We start from the raw sequence: 22,144 nt of genomic DNA on the forward strand, positions 1-22,144 counted from the left end.
TACTATTAGACATTTGTACAAAATTTTGTCATAAGTAGCGAATGAATTGTTAATTCATGGCCAAAAATATGTTTTGCGAGGTCACAGTGACCTTAACCTTTGACCAACAAAATCGAATCAGTTTGTCACTGAGTCTGAGTTTGTTCAAAATTTGAAGGAATTCCCTCAAGGCTTTTTTGGGGATATCACATTCATGGGGGTGTTATGTACAAATGTATTGACAACCCAAACACATAGTGCCTCCAGGCACGGCTATCACTGGGACGGAAAATGGCATAAAAACAGGGCTATAATTCTCATGGAATTGCCGCCATGTAACAGCCTCAAAATCAAAATCACAATCGAGATGACTGCAATTAATGACTAATCAGCTGCTCGTACAGGTTACTGTATGAAGCACAGGCATATGCCTTTACTTGTTTGGGAAGAAAGGGCTCAGGATGGAGAGAAGGGAGCTGCAGCGGGCTGTATTTTCAAATTCTGGGATTCTTTTTTTTTGTTTTGGCCTTTTAAAAAAACTGCCTACCCAAACCAAAACAGAAATGTAAAATAAATAAATAAAATAAAATAAAACTTTTCTGTCTAAAAGACTGCTTAATGGCATCAAGTGACATTATGCTTAGTAAGTAAGATGTGAGGTCTAATGTCTTTGCCAGCATGTTACAGATAACATAACAGATGACAATGAACATATCAACAACATCCTCAATCATATGCTTGTGCAACATGTAGGTTTACATGTCAGGGTTTCTGTGTAAAGAGCAATATGCAAAGAATTAAAGACACTTACAGTAGAGCCATACGGTTGCTACTGCTTGTGCCAATAATAGCATCATTGGATTGCAAGCACAAATGTGTAAATACATCCATATGTCAGGCAGTGATAACACACCTTATGGGTTATCTTATGCGCACAGTGACAAAACTATATGTGCATTTTGAGAAAAAATAGTGATCAAGGTTCCCACGGTCATGGAAAGCCTGGAAAAGTCATTAAATTTTACAACCACATTTTACAGGCCTGAAAAAATCAAGTCATTTGTAAAAATCATTACAAGTTTTGGGAAAGTCATGGAATTTTGTTGTAATAACATTAATTGTTGTTGGAAAGATTTGAAATTCGTCCATGTAATTACGTGGGAGCCCTAACTGATGCAAAGGAGTCAGTTTTATGTGATAGTATTACGTGTGACGTCTGTTTTTAATGTTGAAATGTTTTCTAAAAGCTCTTAAAAATGACCTTTATGCATGCTGCTTTGACTTTACCTGGTTGTGAGCAGTGAGATTCACCATGTACGTATCCACCCTGCTGAATGTGTGGACGTAGGTTTTGTTGATTTCAGGAATAACAGTGGCATCTCCGCTGATGCTGAGGATGAGTTGAACGTCGGAGCCTGCTGCCATAGATATGGTGAACTCCACCTTCTCACCAACTGCTGCGATCTTCTGACTTGCCCTCAGCTCCAGTCCCTGAATCTTATCCTGAACAAAGAACTCTCTGGAAAACACTCGCCCGCTGACATCATTAGTCGCATTCAGAGTAATGATGGCTGTTTTTGGCTCGTGGAAAATCAAAGAAGTATTCCTTCCCGTTTCAATTCTTCCTTCCAACATCCATGTCCATGTCACATTGGTTCCTGTTAGTACGTCCCCCTGCAGTGAAACGTTGGCGCCTGTCGCTACGTAACCCTGCTCTGTCACATTGGTAGCTGAGAAGTTGAGCTCAGAAATGACTTCCTGGACACTGACATTCTTTGACCTGACCACTGAGCTGACTTGATTGAAGACCTCCACAGTCACCAGCTTTAGGCCAGGACTGATGAAGGTGTGAGTGTTCCAGTGCTCTGTCCACGGCATCGCGTCGCCATTCACAGACCAACGGTATTTTAAGTCCGAGCCTTCACCACTCAGTACTGTCAGGTTAGTTGATGCATTGACAGCGACTGGGTTGTCGCTGATCTGCAGGTACACCCCTCCGGCTGGTTCTAGGAAGAGGATGGTTCTGTTGACGGACAGGTGGCCCAGGAGGTTGGCTGCCCGCAGAGAGATGTCGCACGGGCCCGGTGTGGAATAATTCACCTCCACCGTCTTCCCACTTATGTTGTAGCTTGAGCTAAGGGGGTCTGGCTCTTTGATGAGGTTCCATGTAAACGTCATGTTGGTTCCTTCCTTTAATCCCGCATGAAGGTGGAGAACAAGGTTTGTGGCAAAGCAGCAACCATCCAATCCCGTGCCTTCGCCTGCGCCAGACTCCTCGTCTGTTAAAATCTGCAACCCCTCCAGCTCACGTTGGACGTACAGGAAGATACTCGCTTGTGCCATTCCCACGTCATTCTCCGCTGTCACAATAATGTTGAAAGTGCCGACGGAGCGGAAGGTGTAGAACATGGTGTGGGTCCTTGGAATTGGGGTGCAGCGGTCACACAAGTTCCAAGAGTACCGGACGCCATCTCCCTCATCCATATGGGCCTCGAAGTGGACTGAGGCATTAAGAGGGACATTTATCAAGCTAGCGTTGACAGTCAACCCAGTTATTGCTGCAAGCACAGCAACAGGTAAAAAGGTGTGGTTCCTGCTGACGGTGTTGACTGCTGTCAGTGTGATATTGTAGTTTCCAGAAACGTTGTAGGAGTGGGGGACATTTTGGCCTGTAAGCATATTTCCATCTCCAAAGTTCCAGATGAAAGTGACATCCGAAGCCATGGAAGATGTTGTGAAAGTGTACGGTGCTCTGAGAGTCAGGTTGTTATATTTAGTGCCGTTATGTTGAATCACAATTGGACCTATGGGCATCAAAACCTCAATGGCAACACTGGTGTTACTGCTGGAGATGTTATTGAAGACAGTGACAGTCACATTGTAATGACCAGGATTTTTATACGTTGTCACAATATTCCCAGAACCCATGATGAGCACAGGGTCTTCCTCTCTGCCAAAGTCCCACTGATAGGTGTAGTTAAACTCTGGCTCAGCTCTGGCTCTGAACCGGATCTCCTCCCCAACAGCATAGTGTGATTTCTCAAGGGTGAGGCTCATGTTGGTTAAAGCTGGCTGCACACACACCTGCTTGAGGAAGCTGTCTTTGGGCACTTTGTTTACACCGCTGAAAAGAAGCAGAGAGAGGTGGTAGCTCCCGCTTGTCCAGTACGTGTGCGACACTTTGGGGTTTCCGTGGTGTGTCTCTTTTGGGCTTCCATCACCGAAGCTCCATTCATAAAGAAGAGCTGATGCATTACCGGACACCCAAGCCTGAAAGTTGACAGGGGTCCGCTCTTGGACACATCCGCACGGCTCCATCCTCACAACTTGGAAGACAAACACGTGCACTGGAAGGATTGTCCAGCCAGAGCTCACTGCGTTTGAAGCGGTCACATTCACGGTGTAATTCCCCTCTTTGACGTAGCTGTGTGAAACTTGCGGTTCGGATGTTATGTTTATGGTCCCATCTCCCATGGAGAATGTCCATGTGATGTTGTTTCCTGATGCGAGCCGTGCCCACACTGTCGTAGGACTGTGAAGCTCTGTCGGAGATGAGCTTTCTGCTATTAAATCTTCAATCTCCTCATACACAAACATCTCGGCGCAAGCCTCCATAGAACTGATGGTGTTGTTTACAGACACACAGATGTTAAAAAGGCCGCTCTGTGCGTAGGTGTGAGCCACGCGGCGACCTTGCAGCGTGGCAGAACCATCTCCAAAGTGCCAGTCATAGTGAATGCCGTAGGGTGAGGGCAGAGGGTGCGCCTCAAAATCAGCAGATTTTCCCTTGAGGAGGAGTCGTGGTTCTGTTTGAATATCGACACGTGTGAGGATGCTGTAGACGCTCATGTTGATGCTCTGACTGATGTTCTGATAACGGTTGGACACTGACACTACGGCTTTGTATATTCCTGTACAGAAAGAGGGAAGAAAAAAAAAGAGCTGAAATTAGCTCAGTGCCATTAATTACCTGCTTAAAGGTCCAGTTTGTAGAACATAGGAAGATTTATTCACGCAAATGGATATAAAGACATAAGTATGTTTTTTTTAGTGCATCATCACCTGAAAATTAGAAACATTGTGTTTGTGTTACCTTACAATGAGCCATTAATATCTACATACAGAGTGGGTCCTCATTTATGGAAATCAGCCATATTTCTACAGAGGCCCAGAACGGACAAATCAAACAGTGACTCTAGATAGGGTCATTTGCATTTTTGCATCAGCCACTGTAGTAAGCAGCCTCTCCGTAAAGAACAGTAGTGACCTCTGCGGATAATTTAACTCCCTCTAAAAACCTCCTTTAAGTTATCAGTGCAGCCCAATCGGCGTCTGCGACATGCCAAAGAGTGTTGGAGACACCCTGACTTGTATTGTGAGACTCCTTTATTCAGTATTTTTACCTGTTAAAATCACCTGATCCGTTTTTTGCTTTGAGACCTCTGTAAATAATTTGCCCCCCTTTTAAAACCTCCTGAACAATGAACACTAAAGGAATTCTAACCAGGAGAAGTTTCAGCTGGTTGCAATCTGCAGTCATGACAGCTAGAGGCCACTAAATCCTTCACACTGCTCTTTTTTTAAACATTTTCATCAGACAGACATGGAGATGGCGAGGGCTTACCTGGCTGAGAGTAAATATATGTGACGTTGTTGCTTAGAAGGACTTGATTGGGGGAGTCTGGACAGAGAAGGGAGGGAGCGTAGGGGGGCTTGTATTCAAATTCCTTATATCCACCATCACCGAAAGACCATCTGTAGCATAACAGAGACAATGTGAAACCATTGACTTAGGACCTGCAGAAATGCATGGAGCTTAGCTGAATAAATGCACTGCAAACCATTTAAATCCACACACACACACACACACACACACACACACACTCACAGTCACTAGCTGGAAAGTGAGAATCTTCTCTGAAGAGGCAGTAGAGGATTTTTGGACGAGGAGAAGTGGAAACTCAAAACTCAGGAAGCCTCTCCGGACCGAGAATGGTGAGAGTGGAGGTAAAACTAAGTGAAAGAGTGCGCTATAGTTGAGAGGGTGGGAATGTGAAAGAGAGAGGGAGAGAGAGGAGTAAAAGAGAAAGAGTGGAAGAAAAAGGGAGAGAAAAAAAGTGGAGGGGAAACAGCCGAGCAGAAGGGAAAATTCTTGTCAGCAATCTGCTCAAACCACACAGTTATAAATCCAAGGCTCTGCATGGTATGACTGCTGCAGTGCTATTATGGCGCACAGGAAGACAAAAACAGAGAAAAGAGCAAAGAGAAAGACAGAGGCAGATAGAGGAGAAGAAAGGAGCAGTCAAACACAAACAGATGCACTGTGTTTTCACTGAGCCTTAAAAATAAAGACGAGGAGAGAAAAAGAGGCCGTTCTTTTTTTGGCATTTTAGTTAATAAACACACCACACTGTCTCTATCTGTCTATCAATCTATGATTCTGTCCCTCTGTCCCCCGTCTGTTCATACCGGAAGGTGGCAGCTACAGACATGTCGACGAGCACAGAGGTGGTGAGAGTCTGCGTGGAGCCCTGAGGGACCACATCTGGCACACCCTTCACTGTGAGGTTGGCCATGGGCTGCAGCCGGTCTACAGTGACGTTGAAATGCTCTGTGAGGGTGCTGACATGGTTCATGGCCGTCACCTGAAAGGAAATGACCCAGTTAGATGTTTGGAGACAGCTGGAAAGAAGATAAAGTCTTGTGTTACATCTAAAGTATGTTAGCGATAATTGTGATAGAAACACTACGAGGTGAAAACTCATGATATGACCAATCTGGTGCAGGGGTCAACTAATTTAGAATAAGAGTTTTTTTAATACAAACTTCAACATGTTTGTTTTGAAAACAAAACATTTCTTTGGTCATACTCTTAATGTATTTCTTCAGATACTTTTACTCAAAATTGTGATGCATTAAGTTGTTATTTCACCATCACTGCCATTCCATGACATAAAAACATAAATGGGTTTTCTCAGCTGGAGAAAATGGCACCATTTATTTTAATAACTAATGAGGTTAAATCAGTCATTACTAATATGCATGATGAGATGCCGACCCCTAAAGTGGACCTGTGTATTCTTCCAACCAAATATACTCAACAGTATTTTGATTTAGTGCTACTCAAAATGAAATTTAACTGAAATTGAAGAATAAAAAAATCAAACAAACATGAAGTGTAATCAATTACTGAAGATAAGGAACAATTTTTTTCTACATGTTTATCGAAGCATATAACACGTTTTTGGTCAAGTTTAAACATAATATAACCTGCTTCAATTGTCATTTTTTTTAGCACTTTCTACAGTGAAAAACATGAAAAAATGTAAAAATATTCCTCTGGTTTGAAAAACACTTGTTTTTGTCATTTGATCAGATCTGGTATATGTATATGTGCATGTTGTTGATTTGGCTATCTCTATCCTGATCTACATGGCATTTATGCATGTTTAAGCATTCGGTAAATTATTCAAATAAAAAAAATAGAACCCATCAATTATTTAGAGAAAAAAAAAAGATTCAGAAAAACCTACTGCCCACATCTTAAAGGAATACTTCACACTAAAAATGTCTATTTGTATATCAGTGTGTCATGTTACCCTGAATTCCTGATAAAACTTGTTTTGACCATATTTAACAACAGCAAAAGTGTCGCAAAAAATCAGTTTACAAACACTCACTCAACTCGTGGATTATAATCCAATGCTCAGTTATCTAGTCGTATACTCAGTAGTTCATGATTTGAACCATTTCACCAGATCTTTTAATATGAGAGTTTAATTTGATAAAAAGTGGGTTTGTGGGTTCTCTGTAAATGGCTTTGTTTACAACTCTTATGGCTCTTTTCTGAAGGATGAAGACTGGATTTGTGTTTGTTTTCATTTAATTTAAACGATTAGTATTCCTGCGATAGTCTGGCAGTTGGACTCGTTAGGTGTGAACAGAAACTCACAGTGAGTTTGTAGATGGCAGCATGCTGGTAGATGACGTTGAGGACGGTGTTGTAATAGGTGAAGTACGGCTTGTCATCCACTGTCCATTTAAATGTGGGATTGGAGCCTTTGAGCACTGACGCTGTGTAGCTCTAACACACACACAAACACACACAGGCACATGAAGACACGTTGAGTATAGGACAGTGCAGTGTGTATAGCATCAACACCTGATATGAACTCTTAGTACAACTATCACTGAAGTACACACAAACACACACTCACCACGACCGACTCCATCAGCACCCGGTGTGCAGGGTGCGGCTTCACCATCAGTCCTCTGAGCGGCTCTTCAAGATGGACGACCACAGACAGGCTGGCCTCCGTCACGTTATTATGTGCCTCTAGCTCCAGCTGCATTGGACTCCCCTGCTCCTCCGTCCCCAGGCTCAGATCCAGCACCGCGTACAGGCTGGGCTCTGAAACCTCGACCCCGGCCCCTGAGCTCGGCCCGGGCTGACAGAGCACCGCCTTGGAAGAAAACTCTTTGGGACATTCAGGCTGGAAGGTCACGCTGCGATTACTGCCACGCCGAAATGCCTTTGTCAGGTAGCGAGACTGGACGCGGAGCAGCAGCTGGGTGTCGTTGGGCTGCAGGTAGAGGGTGCCATTCTGGGGAGGTGGGTGGAGGATTGTCAAGCCCAGAGGAGGCACCACCCGCAACGGGCACGAAGCTGAGGCTGGGTATGATGGCTCGGCTGAAGTTACCTGGAATTTTTCAAATTTTGTCTCAATTATTTTGTTAATACAACAAAGTCAGAACCTGACAACAGTCAATCACACGTTCATCTTCTCTCTGTGACATCAACCAAAATTCCCTCTCCACCCTCCAACTAGTTCAGAACGCAGCAGCTCGACTTCCTGCTGTTTTTAACAGACGACATCACATCACCTCAATGCTGGCTTTTCTCCTTTGGCTCCCTGTTAATTTTAGAATTGATTTTAATATTTTACTGAGCACTATTTTACTAAGCTTTTCTGAGTTTGGCTCCAAGCCACAGAAGAGGAATGAGGAGACCTTATGAGCCAGTTCCCTGCCTTAGATTTTTAGGTAGGGTCCTTCTAGCTGTTTCAAAGCCAAGGCTTAAATCAAAAAGTGATCGTGTTTTCGCCATAAGGGCCCCTCAGCTTTGGAAAGACCTGCCTGAGGAGTAAAGGCTCAAATAATCCTTAAATCACCTATCAAAGCCCATTTCTATAGACTTGCTTTTATCGTTGCCTTTTAATTTGTCTTTTTTGTTCTGTCTTGATCTTGTTTATTATTATTGTTATTATAAGTATTATTATATTAATTAACTATTAGAATAATAATAACTATTAATAACAATAATAATAGTAATCAGTGTTTATTGTCTTTATTTTGTTAATGTATTTTTCTAAGATGTTTTGCCTTTAATTACTTGTTTAATTCTACCTAAATTCTTGTCTGGCTTCTGTTATTATATTGCCTCAGATTTTTGCCTGTGCTCTGCTTTGTTTGTCAAAGCACTTTGTAAACTCTGTTTTTAAAGGTGCTTTATCAATAGAGTTATTTATTATTATTATTATTATTCTTTAAAAACAGAGTTATTATTATTATTATCATTATTATTGTTATTAATATTCTTATTATTATAACTAAGTGTACGACAAAAATAGGAAATAGTCAAACACACTTATACAGCAAACACTTGTGTTTGTGACTTGTGTTAACATTGAAAAAAAAACATGTAAAAATATAGCTGCATGCTGGGATTTGACACACAGCTTTGATGTCTTACCAGCAGGCTGTAGAGTCCGGGCTGGGGCAGACCAGCAGACAGCTGTGCTCCCTGCAGCTGAGTCTCACTGTGTCCCACATAGAGCACTCTGATGGGGCAAACTTCTTCCTCCAGCCACCCTCCTTCACCATCCTCCACCAGCGCCTTCACGTCAAGCTCCGGGTCAGGCAGGCGGTCAGCATCGTGGTCAGCCGAGGCATCTATTGCCTGTCCGGTGTTGTTGATCCAGAACCACTCTGATTGGTTGAGAGCTAAGACAGGCTGTCGCCATGGTGAGTGTGGGGACGACTGGCAACGGAGAAGGGAGGCGGGGCCAGCATCATGCTGCAGGGCGATGACATCGCCACGGGACACGAGGAGATCCTCCAGTTGTTCTTGTACCTGAAACAAGCAGGGATCAGGAAGGTGTTACTTAGACCTTGAACACCTGCTGCAATGCCTGAACTGTTGAACAGATGGAAGCCACCAAATGTTCATTCTGGTATTGAACATTAAATACTCCATTCCCTTTTAACCATTTGAAACTTGGAGCGACATCACTTTTCTTTTTTCTTTTTTCTTGTGCTATAATTATCATTATAAATATAGATTTTCCATAGCTTTTTTTTTTTTTCCCCACAGAAAAAACTTCTAAATCTACATATTTCTTGCAAATTTTGAAACAAATCTTACCAAGTTGCTCATTGCCTTATTACCCATGTTTTTTAAAAGAAAATTGCAACAATTTACTCACGGTTCGGATGTTTGAATACTTACAAAAGGCGTCTGAAAGCAGCACAAGAAAAATGATGTCGCTCCAGGTTTCAAAGGATTAAAGAAAAAGGTAAAAGCGAATCATCTCACCAGTATGTGTGAAGCTGGTCCTGCCGGTAGAGTGAAGACCACCTCATTCTGCAGGGTGTATCTGGGCCTCAGCGCCCCGGGGGGCAGACGGTGAGCCTGCGTGCAGTTAGGACAGGAAGATGGCTGGCAGGGATTGGAGAGGGGCAGGCAGCGGCGCTGGAAGGGACACCACTGCTCCAGTCCAGGGCAAGAGGGAGGATCGTCGCTCCTGGTGTCATTGGGGACACACACAGCCACCGGGGCACAAGCTGGACCCCCACAGCCTGAGACACAACATGGACCTTATTTTAATTCATTGACTTTTAATTAAAGTTTAGACATATTAAAAACTAGAATTACTGCTTTGTGTTTGTATGCCTCTGTGCACCATCACATTGCACTCTCAGCTTACATCCACGTCTGTGACAACATGGAGGCTTTATAAACATCTTCCCTCCGACAGCACAGAAGATCTTTACATTCGGCACAGTTTCTAAAGATGGACACCAAAGATTGGTGTCACCAATTCAGTATCTGACCAAATGTCTGACCGTCTGTTCCTGGTCAGAAGTGTTTTTGCTTAACATTGTGATGTCACAGTGAAGTTAACCTTTGAACTTTTGGATATAAAATATGATCACTTAATAACCGTATCCTATTAAACATTTGTGTGATTTTTTAAAAAATTTTTTTATCGTAATTGGCATATGAATTCCTGAGTTATGGCCAAAAACATGTTTTCTGAGGTCACAGTGACCTTTGACCTTCAACCACCAAACTCTTACCAGTTCATTCTGGAGTCCAAGTGAACTAGAAGAGGGGGGCATATGTGAAATGGGGGTGATATTGACTTAATTTCACTGAGAATTGAATTTTTATGGACCAATTCTTGAAAATGCCACAATGTAGCACGTAGCAACACACATAGACACACATAAACATACATAACACACATACACATATAAAAGAAGATTCAGACATAAGTCTGGATTTCAAATATCTCAAATATCTCAAATATCTCGACAACCAGACGTCACTCTAACCAATTGCACCACTAAAGTTGCAGAAAATGTAAATACTCTGGCAAAGTTCAGTAGGAAGAATTCACAATAAAGGTAAAATAAATAAATAAAATTAGAATCTAAAGCTTGTTTGTAAATGTGATTTTGCTCAACACTTTACATCTAACAAACACGTCTAAGCAAAACCGTAGATAAATGCTATGAATTACTGCTTCATGAAGAAGAAATCCAGCCAGTGAGTATCTTCTCCAAAATGAGCCAAAAAGTCTGCACTTGTGGAATCTTAATGTGTGTGAACTTACAGTGGGAGCTGGTGTGCTGGTCTGCTATCTATCTCTGTGCAGAGTGGGGCAAATGTGCTTTCCGAGCCATTAACAATCCAGTCGCATTATCTCATTATCTCAGCTGTCGCCTTCTCTACGGCGACACTCAAGGATCAAAGTCAAAGTTTCATATGTTCTCTGACTTCTTTACCAAGCGGCTCTCTGCTCTGTGTGGACTTCCGTTTCACACATCTTTCATGTTCATCCGCTCTCTGCACCTCTGTGTATTGCACGTCTCAGTGGAGATGTACCAAAAAAAACCACAAAGTATCTAAATTTTTTTGTGCTGCACGGTGTTGTGGTTATGTGTCTGGACGGTGTCAGGAAGCGCTCTGAAGAGAGGTGACCTTGATTGGGCTTGTTTTCTTCCACTCCTGTTTTGCCCTACTTTCTGTCTCCAAGCAAACTTCACTTTCATGCTCACCAACCTAACAACTTCAAACAAGGCTGGTCGGTGTCAGTGTGTGTGTGTTTGTGTGTGTTTGTGCGTGCGTGTGCGCATGTGGATGTTGCTGTCTAACTGGAGGTGTGGGCTCAGGTGGCTTATGGGTTTTTCACCACGATACTCACTAGGAATGTGTGAATGGTTTTACGTGTCAAGTGTGGGTTTCTATGTTTGACTCACTCGGTAGCAGCAGGTGCAGGCCGGGATAATGACAGTGAGGTCTGTAGGTCTGGAATCTGACGTGGATTTGCAAGCTGAGTTCCTGAGTGACAAACTCAAGGGAGGACAGACGACCCGCCTGAACGAAGCTCATAGCTGGGAACAACAACACCTGGGTGAAGAAATGAGAAAAAACAGACAGAAAGGTTGATGGAAAAAAAAAAAGGTTTGAGGAGAAGAGTGCCATGATGAAATAAACAAGCTGAGATTCCTCCTCACCTCTATGCCACCGCGAGAAGGTTGTGGAGCAGAGAGCCGAGCAGACGGGGCGCGTTGCAAAGGGTTATGGGAGGGGAACACAGCCATGCCCACAGTGTAAATACCTGCGTCTGGAACACGCACTGTAGAAGTCGACAAAAGAGGAGGGAGGATTGAGGGATTTAGACAGAAGAGAGAGATAGTGGATGCAATTTATAAAAAATGATGAACTCAGCTGCAGTCCACTCTAACAAATTGCTCTGCGAGAAATAGAGAAGGAGAACAATCCTCTGAAGACACAGAGCAAACAAAACTACTGTTAAAGATATTAAAGGCAGAACACTTCATCAGCTCAGTGCAGACTGATACCAACACAATATCAAAGACAGACTGGACCCAAGAAACACAACTAAACAGTCAGATTCTCTCTCTCTCACACACACGCACGCACGCACGCACGCACGCACGCACGCACGCACACACACACACACACACACACACACACACACGCCTCACTTACACTTCATTTCACAGTTACACGGTCCTCCAGCTCTGTTTTAGCAGACTGTGCTGGTTTCCCTAAAGACTATTGACTATATATTTCTTTGAAGGCTTTCCATCTCATAAATAGTCTTTTTGGGGAACTTAAATGTATACATAGTGATGATACATATAATAATATAGTGATTTTATATAATATAAGTCACAATTTTAATCGGATGGTGATTTTAGCATTTAATTTTAACTGAAAAAATAGGGATGCACGATAATGGATTTTTTTACCAGTATCCCATATGCTGATATATAACAACTCATTTGGTCAATAACCGATATTGATATCAATATATCCAACTTTTCCCCCCACATAATTTTAGTGATTATCAAGTCTCTCCTGCAGTGGAATTAACATCATGTTATGCCTACTCTTATTGTGATGGCTGACCAGCAGATGGGGGTTTGTAATATTATAATATTGTCAATAACCGCCAATACCAATGATGTGCTGATATTATTCTGCATCCCCAAAAAATAAAATAACATAAAATAATGTTGTGATGTACCAAACAAGCATGCCTCTCAACCTCTGATGTACGATTTGTAGTCATCTCAATAGCACCACAATTCTTCATCTAAAGTGGCATGTTGTGACACATTTTACCTTTATCAGAAAATTGCAGCTGCTGCGATTTGGATACTGCACTTGGACATATTGCAATTTCCATAATATTTCAGTGAACTGTGCCACAGCTGCGCTTAACAGACTGCATGATCGAAGGCAAAATGGGAAACACCTGGCTGTCACCTGAACAAAAAGCTGACCGGCTGAGTTTAGACCATAAACATTACATTTTATAGAAAAAGCCGATTTTCTGTGAATATCTGATGCTAGGTTATTAGTCTCATGCAGTGCAATGAAGGTTTAATCTGTTAACAAATATAAATCAATCAATAAATGTAGACTGTCAACCACAGAAGTACAATATGTTTAGTCAAAACGTTCTATATATTATAGCTGTTGTGAGGCGACAGAAAAACTTTTAAAAGAAGAAAAAAAATTGGACCTCAGTCTAATTATGTCTACCACTGAAGGAAACTTGTCATAGCTGTTGCTTTTCCTCCCTGTCTGTAACCTCCTGTGTGTGTGTGTGAGAATGTTTGGACTGTTGATTCAGTAGTTTAATTTCAATTAAGGGTTGTATGATTTTTAAATGATAATGCCTTTACATAAATTACATAAATATGCCCAATCTGTCCTCTCAATGCTCAATTATAGCAGTGGCGTCTTTAAAACAAAACAAACGTTATAATTTAGAACCCTGGGTGCGCACCATTTGCACGCTGGCGTACGCCTGCGGAGTCTGCATACCATTTGACAGTTATCATAACTGGTAGGTACATCAGACCTGCTGCTAAATTTGAGCAGCAAGACTGCCATATAAATGTCACCACAACCACATGTCCAGTACAAACACAAGCAAATAAGGAGACACTAATAAAACAGCAAACTGCTGAATGGTGTTCATGCTTGAATAAAATCATTTTGTGAACATTACTGTCCATGTATGCACTTATTTTTCAACTAGGAAAGCCACTATGGCTTTTGTTCTGTAGACTAACATTGACAAAGACATTTGTTTTTACATTTGTTTTGTCAGTTGACAGCTAGGTGGTTGCTGCAAGCTGGCTCACACATTTCACTCCATCTAACCAGCCCTTGCCGTTAGACGCACTAAAATGGAGCGCACCCACTGTGAAATGCTATCCAAATATGGTCTGCAAACTACAGGTAGTCTACAGATGGATTTAACAGAATGCACATATTTCTAAGACTTCCTGTACATTTTTTGAAGGCTTCTGGAAACTGTCTGCTTGACTAGAGCTTTTTATCACCGCCCCCTCATGCTGCTGGTTGATCCTGTCCGCTACAGCGTTGTTCATCCAGAACAAGCCTATTATGACACTGCAGCTGAAAAACTTGTTTTTCTGGTTGTTCATGTTCACATTAGAAGAAATGTGAGGTCATTTTGTCTATATGTAGCAACACTTGTTAGAAGGCAACTTTACCTCAGTCACATCATGTTGGCCACTTTATATCGAGATGCGGTACACACTTGCCTCAGTAATTACATGAGCTTTTAGTCCTTGACAAGGACAGATCTCCAGCTGCCATATATAAAAAACATCACAAAGACTATTTACTACAGCTTTCACAGTTTGAAGGCCATTTTAATCCATCTAATGGTTTTCCTTTGAAAATCCTGTAGAAAGAGGTTGACATTATGGCAAATGGAATTACTTACATAACAATTACGTATGTCGGCAACAAAACTTACAAAAACTACTGTACTGTACTTTCATGTAGAATTGTTTCCAGTCCCTGTTGAACTGTCTGAATATGCTACCCCATATCAGCAATAATATGTATAAGTGTGCTGTGCCAAAATATTCTGAAGTAATCATAATGATGAAAACGATAGAAAACGCTCACTGGATGGTTGTTTCACAAGGAGCAATTTGAATCAATGCCAAGTGTCCAACTGAAAATGGTGCTTCAGGGAATCAGTCTTGTACTTGTGATTAGTAATGAGGGAGGCTGTTTGCTTTTGATTTCTATGCCGATTTGCGCCACAACTTGACAGGTTTCCAGCAAAAACTGTATAAATAATGGAAATATTGTGACGTCACCCACTGGTTTGTGGCCCCCCAGTACTCGGGCCTGGAGTTTAGCAATTGGCCTCCGATATCTTGGTTATGTGGAGCCAGAAGAGTCCGTGTTTGGACGATGGTGGAGCTGTGGAAGAGCGAGGGGTGGGTCTGACTCATAGACTGTGGTGACGCCTTGAAGACGGCCTGTCACTCAAGCAGCCCTGCTCTTGAATATGTGTTACTTTAAGCCCTAAAGAAGTATTTCCCTGCAGGAAAGATGGTCCCTTAATAAACCGGGCCGGCCATGCAGTAGAAAGACAAATACTTTTGAAATTAGTGCTACATGAGCAGAGAAAAGGGGCTACAAGAATGCACCGTGCCGCGCTGGACCAATAAACGCTCCCGCTGGCTCCCATAACGCAAACACCTCCGTCTGACATAATGGCAGCCAGCTGGTAACAAACTATCTCATTAAACATTTAAACAGTGGGCTAAAATATTTTTCCGGAAACATTTCAGGCAAGAAAAAAGGTAATGCAGTTACAGAATCTTGGTTTATATTGAATCAGAGCTGCCCAGTTTTACTATTAGATCACAGTTTGGTTTTCAGTTTAAGAGAGAGATGGGCAGCTGTGTCTCTTGATCTACTTCGATACACTTTGTGTTCATGGTTGTGGCGTATAGCCTGTAGTTTGAGCAACAGCCTGAGAGACAACAAAGGTCCACCAAATGACCCAGTTTCATGTCATACAGAGGAGTTTCATGGGGGGCAACAGGAATTTCTAGGCACGGGAAGCCTGCCACGGTTCCTTTACACATACTACCTACATAGTTAGAAAACAAAGTTGGTTGAAAATAGTACCCTGTTAATAAAATGTAAATGAGGGAGTTATTTAAATTTTACCCCAGTACAGTTGTCATGAAGGTTGAAATTAGCTATGGAGACCAGAGCCGTTTTTTGTACCAGGCTGTAAACATGTTTATTTCACCTGGATATTTTAACGTGGGTCTATTAGAATTGGTTCACCTCTGGAGACAGCCTCATGTGGCCATTAGAGGAACTGCAGTTGTTGGCACTTGGGCATTGGCTTCATGTTTCAGTCCCGCAGTGCATGTGTCAGTGATTCAGTGCGTCTGTATGGAGCCTACCTTGGGGGCTGTACTCGCAGACAAAGGCCCGCATGGCATTGCATGGGTGTGAACTGGTCTGAGCGCGCTGATCGAGGGACACACACACATTTCCGCGGGAGATCGGAGACCGAGGTGGCAGGCCCTCTTCTCCCTCCTGTGCCTCTGAGCCGTTCACCCAGCGCAGCTTGCCTGGAGAGTCGACATCGCTCAAGCCCAGCCACACGCCTCGCTCCCTGGGAACAGGAACAGACAGGTACCACGCAGATTAACACAGCGTCCGCTTGATGTCTCGCTGCATGGCTGCTGACTGCTGGAAAATTGTTTCCATCACTTGAAACACACACATATAGACACACATACAAACATGACCAAAATCTTAGAAAATAAAAACATGAAATGAAACATGGGTTCTGGTCAAGACTAAACAATGGAAAAACAGGAAAATGACTTTGGGGCTTAAGAGGGAACAACACACAACAAACCCTCTAACATAACATCCACACTTCAATCAATGAGGATCTCTAAGTGACATTGACGTCTGTGAATTATGTACCAGCTTGCCTCCAACAATCGATGATTGCAGGGCAAAGAAAGCCTGAAATGGCTTTTATTGAAGCCCTGTGGGATGCTGGAGAGGGGATGTCAGATATTTAGAACGTCTCCATGATTACAACAGATAACTTCACTCCATGAGTCCCCTAATGGACTGCACATTTTCCTCTGCTGTCACATGCTGTTAACGGAAAGCAAAATGGTCTTCTTTCCGAGAGAAAAGTTAATGTGTGACTCACTAAACAGATGCAAGAAAATGAAAGCAAGTGTCAAACATTTTAGACAGTCTGTTTGATGCGGGTCATTTTTCTAACCCAGTTAAAAGCAATTTCCTTCCCTATTTGTTTATCTTTCTTTCTTTTTTTTGTTTAGACTTTTCTATGCTAACTGACAACTCACATCTGAGAAAACGACATCTGAAGGAGAGGACAGGGGTTAAAAATACAAGCAGAGAGGGAACAAGAAAAAAGGATCTTTGTGGCAAAAAACAAGACCTGATTTTAAAAATAAAAAAGCGCTCCTTATGTAAGTGAGGGGGTGGAGGAACACATGAGCAGAGGAGGAGAGAGGGGATCAGCTCCATCTGCAACAGGTTTTTTCTTCTCTCATCCACTGCGGTGTACGAGGGCAGGGCCTCTACCCTTGCATTAACACACACACACACACACACACACACACACACACACACACACACACACCATGAACTATGGACTCCTCCTCCCAGGGTGTTAAAGTTACAATGCAGCTGTGCTTTTACAGATGTGTTTTTTTGCAACCCTCTCTGACCTAAACACCAAAACTGGGGGCCATCAGAGCAGCTCAAGGCCAGACACTTTTTCTACAAAGCAAAGCGAAACCCAAAGCTTAGATCACATGGAAGTATGGTACATATTAGGACTGTACAGAATAGTTTAAAGCTTCATTCGTTATGCCGACACTCCAATTCTAAATTAACATTCAAATGCCACACAACTTTTTTTTTTTGCATATGTATTATTTCTACTTGAAGCCCACATTTCTGCACAGTTGCATACAAAGATTAGGGACTGTTTGTTATTTATGAGAGTGGAGGCGGTGGTGCAAAATGTGGGAGGCACTTTAAGATACCGCTTTAATTACTGGGAAGGAAGTTATGGTTTTTGATTTGGTTCAGGGGAAAGTCATTTAACTTTAAATGGTTGTATTTTTTGTAACCCCAAAACATGCAAGTGTGTTTTAAAGTCATGTTTTCTTTAAACAAAAAAAAAAACAACTCACAAACCACACCATTTATCATAGCTAGAAACTGTATAATATGGTTATTAATGGTGAAGGGAGGGTCATGCGTTCTCCCCCAGTCACTCAGGGAGGCTCAGAAAAAATATTTGTAGCTACATGTCATAATATTTAAAAACCGAGATCTCTCCCCTACTCTGATAAGTAAAGTATCGTCCCTTAGGATACACTAACATTATTAGTATTATAAAATTTCTAGAATTAGATTCCAGTGATGGCTGCGTGGGACTGTTTCCAATTCATGTGATGCAAACATTTCCAATAACTCCTGAGCCACAATTCACTGAAAAAGAAGTTAAGATTCACAACATGGTTCATCTAATGAAATATTCTGCTTCAATCCATATTTGTTGGCATTTAGCTTTTCAAAACGAAAACTTTCACTGCAACTTAATTAATGAACAACTTAATTCCTTTGTTCAAGGATTTCATTTTTTTTTTTAGTGTGATGACCATAAAATAATACAACAGGCATTCAAAGCTTCATTCAAAACCTCAACAGAAGCTTCTAAAGTTATAAAAAATGACTGTGTACAGTCAACAGTAAAGAAGCATTAATTACTTTGTGGAAACAAGCTGACATAGTATAACATACTGACTCAGCCATGACTCAGCCTGAGGTCACATATACATGTACGCTGTATTACGTGGATTAAAAAAACTGCAATGTACGTGTATTACATAGCTGTATAAATGAATGAATAGATGACAAGAACAAAAAAAAACAGACCAAAACAGACCAAAGACATCGATCAGAGGAGTAAGGTCTTGGGCATAAACAGTAAAAAAATGAGAAGCCCTTGAAAACAGCCTCAGGTGCGTGCACGCACACACACACACACACACACACACAAAAAAACCAACATTCACATTCAAGCAAGAAAGCCTTCACACAGACCGGAGGGGAGAAGCATGAAAACCACACTTTTCATACCCCAATCTGAACCACGTACTTTGTGACGGTCAGTGATTAAACATTGTGTCGCAGAGCCGGCAGGTTAAAGCGAAAGTGTTAAGTTTTCAACTTTTTAATTCAACCCTTACCCAGTGTCTCCAAGTGGTAATATATTGACGCCACTGTCGCTAAGACTAGCTGGATACCGGCAACTAGCAATCAACACTTAACAACATCATCGACACACACAACACTGAAGAGAGAAGAAAAAACATGTTCACTGAAGAAGTAATTTTGTTTTAAAATGAAAGAAACCAATGACCTCTGTAACGCAGCGTTACTTGATTTAGACCGTTGCTATGGACTCAGTTCTTCTAAGATCACCAGAAATCACTGAGCTAAACCGTGGGTTTAAATTGCACAGTAGGTCTTTTTACACAAGATGGCTGCAAGATTTTAGCTATGTGGCAGCTTTTCAACTAACTTTGCCAACATTCATAGAATATATTATAGTAATTGCTCATATAATGTGATGTTCAGTTCATATTCCCTAAAGTAACTGTTACAGTAACGTCACAGTCCACTACTACTGTGGTCAGTAATGACAACTGCAAAATCACTGGTTCACTGCAAAATGACTCCTTTGCTGTGGATAGCTAGTGGACCTGGAAAACAAACAGCACATTTCTCTTCCTGCTTTTGTTGGGCCGCAATCAATCCTTTATTTTTCCTGAGAGATCCTATCGTACCCTCTTTTTCCATTGTTCTATAAACATTATATCAACATTAAAGTCAGAATTTAATGCTTAAACATAAAAGTTATCTCTGGAGACTTTTAGCTGCTCACAAAATACAACAAAAAAAGAGAGACAGAGAGAAACCATTCTTGCACCCCATACAGACAGAAAGACTCACTGTGTGACTTTGGGTGCCAGCAGGTTACGCAGCGCGTCACTCCTAACTATTGCCAGATCCCCGCTGCGATTTAAACACTCCTGTCGAGCGTCTGTCCAACTCATCTCCCCTGTAACGATCTGGAAACAGCGGGAGGACTCTGCATGGTTCACGCTGTCCTTTGGACAGTGAGGGGAGGCTGGCAGAGGACAGAAACATTCACATGGTCATTTACAATCACACATGCAAAATAATGGAAAAAGTCAAGCATTATTTAATTGCTGAAAAGATTTCTAGATGAAAAAGAACATTTTCTGAAGCTTTTAAATGTCAGAAAACACTCCTGCCTCCCATGCTGACAGTAATAAAGCCTCAGGGTACAGAATTAACATAACATTAGATACATGTGCGCTATACAATGCTTTCTGAGACAGTAACTCACAGATCATTACAGTTCAAGGTGTCCACAAAGCCAGTACTGTTCAGACAGCATATGCATGTATACAGTTAGAGACTGCCTTTTTAAAAGAGTCAGCAACATTTCAGTACTGCTGTTGAACGTAAGATAGGAAAAATCTGAAAATCTGGCACAAAGGAGGTGTGAAAATACTGATCCACCTTAATGATGCACTGAGTTATTAAAGTTTTATGAGTACAATATATTTATTGCGGCATTTATGTGATCTGTTCCTCCAGCAGTGTGTCTGCACCTCCATTTGTATTAAATTATTGATATTGAAAAGCATACTGTTGATTGATATGTCCCAGACGACATTGGCTGTTAGTGTCAGCGACAAAAAGCGTTCAGTTTTTGGTAAAACCTTGAACAGCACTCTGTCATGAGCCTCTAAGAGCTGAGACAAACACAGGCAAGAAAAGGAGACCCAAAAGATGTTGATAAATGGAGGGAGGATAAAAATAAAAAAATGAAAACTATTAAAGACAGATGGGCCTTACTCACATACCTGACATACACAGACACAAGCAAAGTGCATTTGAGACACCCAGACAGTGACATTTCTTGTTTTTCCTATTTTTTTTAATGCCAGTTGGAATTAAATTTAAGACCAATTTTACAATAACAAGAAGGTAAAAAAAAGATGAACTGTCTCCAGAAATGTAAGGTTATGGAAAAAAATGTATATTTTAAGATAATATAGGATTTTTTTTGTCACGACCTGAGTTTGAAAAACTTTTTGTGAATAATAGCCTTGTAAGAACTGCCTTGTACCAGTTTCAAATCCTGGTTAAAATGCCAATTTTGTTAAATTTGCAGCATCCTGGATGGAAAAAAATAATTAAAGTTGTTGGTTCCACTATTAAGAAATGGTGACATTAATGCTAGAGACATTCAGACACTTTTTTTTCTTAACCCTTTCAGGCCTGAATCTTCATCACTGTGCTGTGCTGAGAAACCTTTTACAGGCATTTAAACCTTTGAACACTGAGCAAATTGGTGCAGTTTTTTCAGAAACATGGAAAAAAGGCAATGAGGAACTTTTTGCAAGAAATTAGTAGATTCTTTTTACTGAATTACTATAATTTTTAAGCAGTTTTCCAGGTCAGTTCAGTCTTTTTTTGTGCTAATTTTCAGGTAATGTTCTTCCTGAAAATTCTCTTTCTAATTTCTGGGTTATTTCTTTTTAAGTTGTGCATGGCACTTTTCCCATGTATTTCAGCAGGTTTGCCCAAGTTTCAAAGGGTTAAATATATGTTACAAATTATTTTGAGAATTCACAATGCAACATCAGAAACAGATGCATAAAATCCCATTTCAGGTCTCAGCATTTTTAAGACTTTTGAAAGATTGATTTAGGACATTTTAAAAAGGTGGCGACCATGTGTAAGACTGTGAGCAGCACATATCCAAGACAAAGCTACACAACACAGACACAACACTGAAAAGAATACAAATATAGTAAATCTGCAATTGGCTTTTTACTTTTACTTTAACTGGCTAATCTGTTTTCAAACAGTATGTAACAATTCCTGCAAAGTATACCTTTAACTAAAAATTTGTGTATAACTTCGATTGACAAAATGTTTGTTGCATGAGCTCTGATCCACATTACCTGCTAGCCAGTTCAAACTGACAAACAGGAAGTTGGAGCTTCCAATGGGCTTCATAGTAAAGGGAAGTCAGACTGTACCATGTTGAGCAGAGTACGGGGGGGTGGGGGGTGGGGGGTCTCTTTTCCAGGGAAAAATCTTTTTTAAGCACTCTAAACAATCATAAATGTAGTATAGAATATAGTATTGTACAATAACTTTTAGTTGTTTAAACAGGAAATGTTATTTTATTGCCTTAACCGAGGAGCTTCCTGATTAAAAGCAAATGGTAGAAGCTCCTCAAAGGAAGGGTTTCTGACGTTTTATTTTTTAGTTTGTGAATGTTTTAATGTGGAAAACACTTTGAGCTTAACCTTGAAAAATCTTATAATAATAATAATAATAATACAGGTTTATTTGAGTTTTCTTTCTCAATGTTTT

General features: G+C 41.2%; 1 protein-coding gene across 1 annotated transcript in view; it reads right to left on the reverse strand.

The window, feature by feature from the left end:
• pkd1a (polycystic kidney disease 1a) overlaps positions 1-22,144 on the reverse strand; it is a 94,863-nt gene that overhangs the window by 44,336 nt on the left and 28,383 nt on the right. The window contains exons 9-19 of the mRNA XM_042484667.1: positions 19,676-19,853; positions 16,057-16,271; positions 11,782-11,903; positions 11,524-11,674; positions 9,575-9,837; positions 8,732-9,112; positions 7,197-7,679; positions 6,932-7,063; positions 5,449-5,624; positions 4,604-4,734; positions 1,267-3,890 (exon numbers count right to left, since the gene is read on the reverse strand). Coding sequence (XP_042340601.1) covers positions 1,267-3,890; positions 4,604-4,734; positions 5,449-5,624; positions 6,932-7,063; positions 7,197-7,679; positions 8,732-9,112; positions 9,575-9,837; positions 11,524-11,674; positions 11,782-11,903; positions 16,057-16,271; positions 19,676-19,853 — 4,856 coding nt within the window. The remainder of the gene's footprint in view (positions 1-1,266; positions 3,891-4,603; positions 4,735-5,448; positions 5,625-6,931; positions 7,064-7,196; positions 7,680-8,731; positions 9,113-9,574; positions 9,838-11,523; positions 11,675-11,781; positions 11,904-16,056; positions 16,272-19,675; positions 19,854-22,144) is intronic.

Source organism: Plectropomus leopardus, chromosome 4, assembly GCF_008729295.1.
Source record: "Plectropomus leopardus isolate mb chromosome 4, YSFRI_Pleo_2.0, whole genome shotgun sequence".
Lineage (NCBI taxonomy): Eukaryota > Metazoa > Chordata > Actinopteri > Perciformes > Serranidae > Plectropomus > Plectropomus leopardus.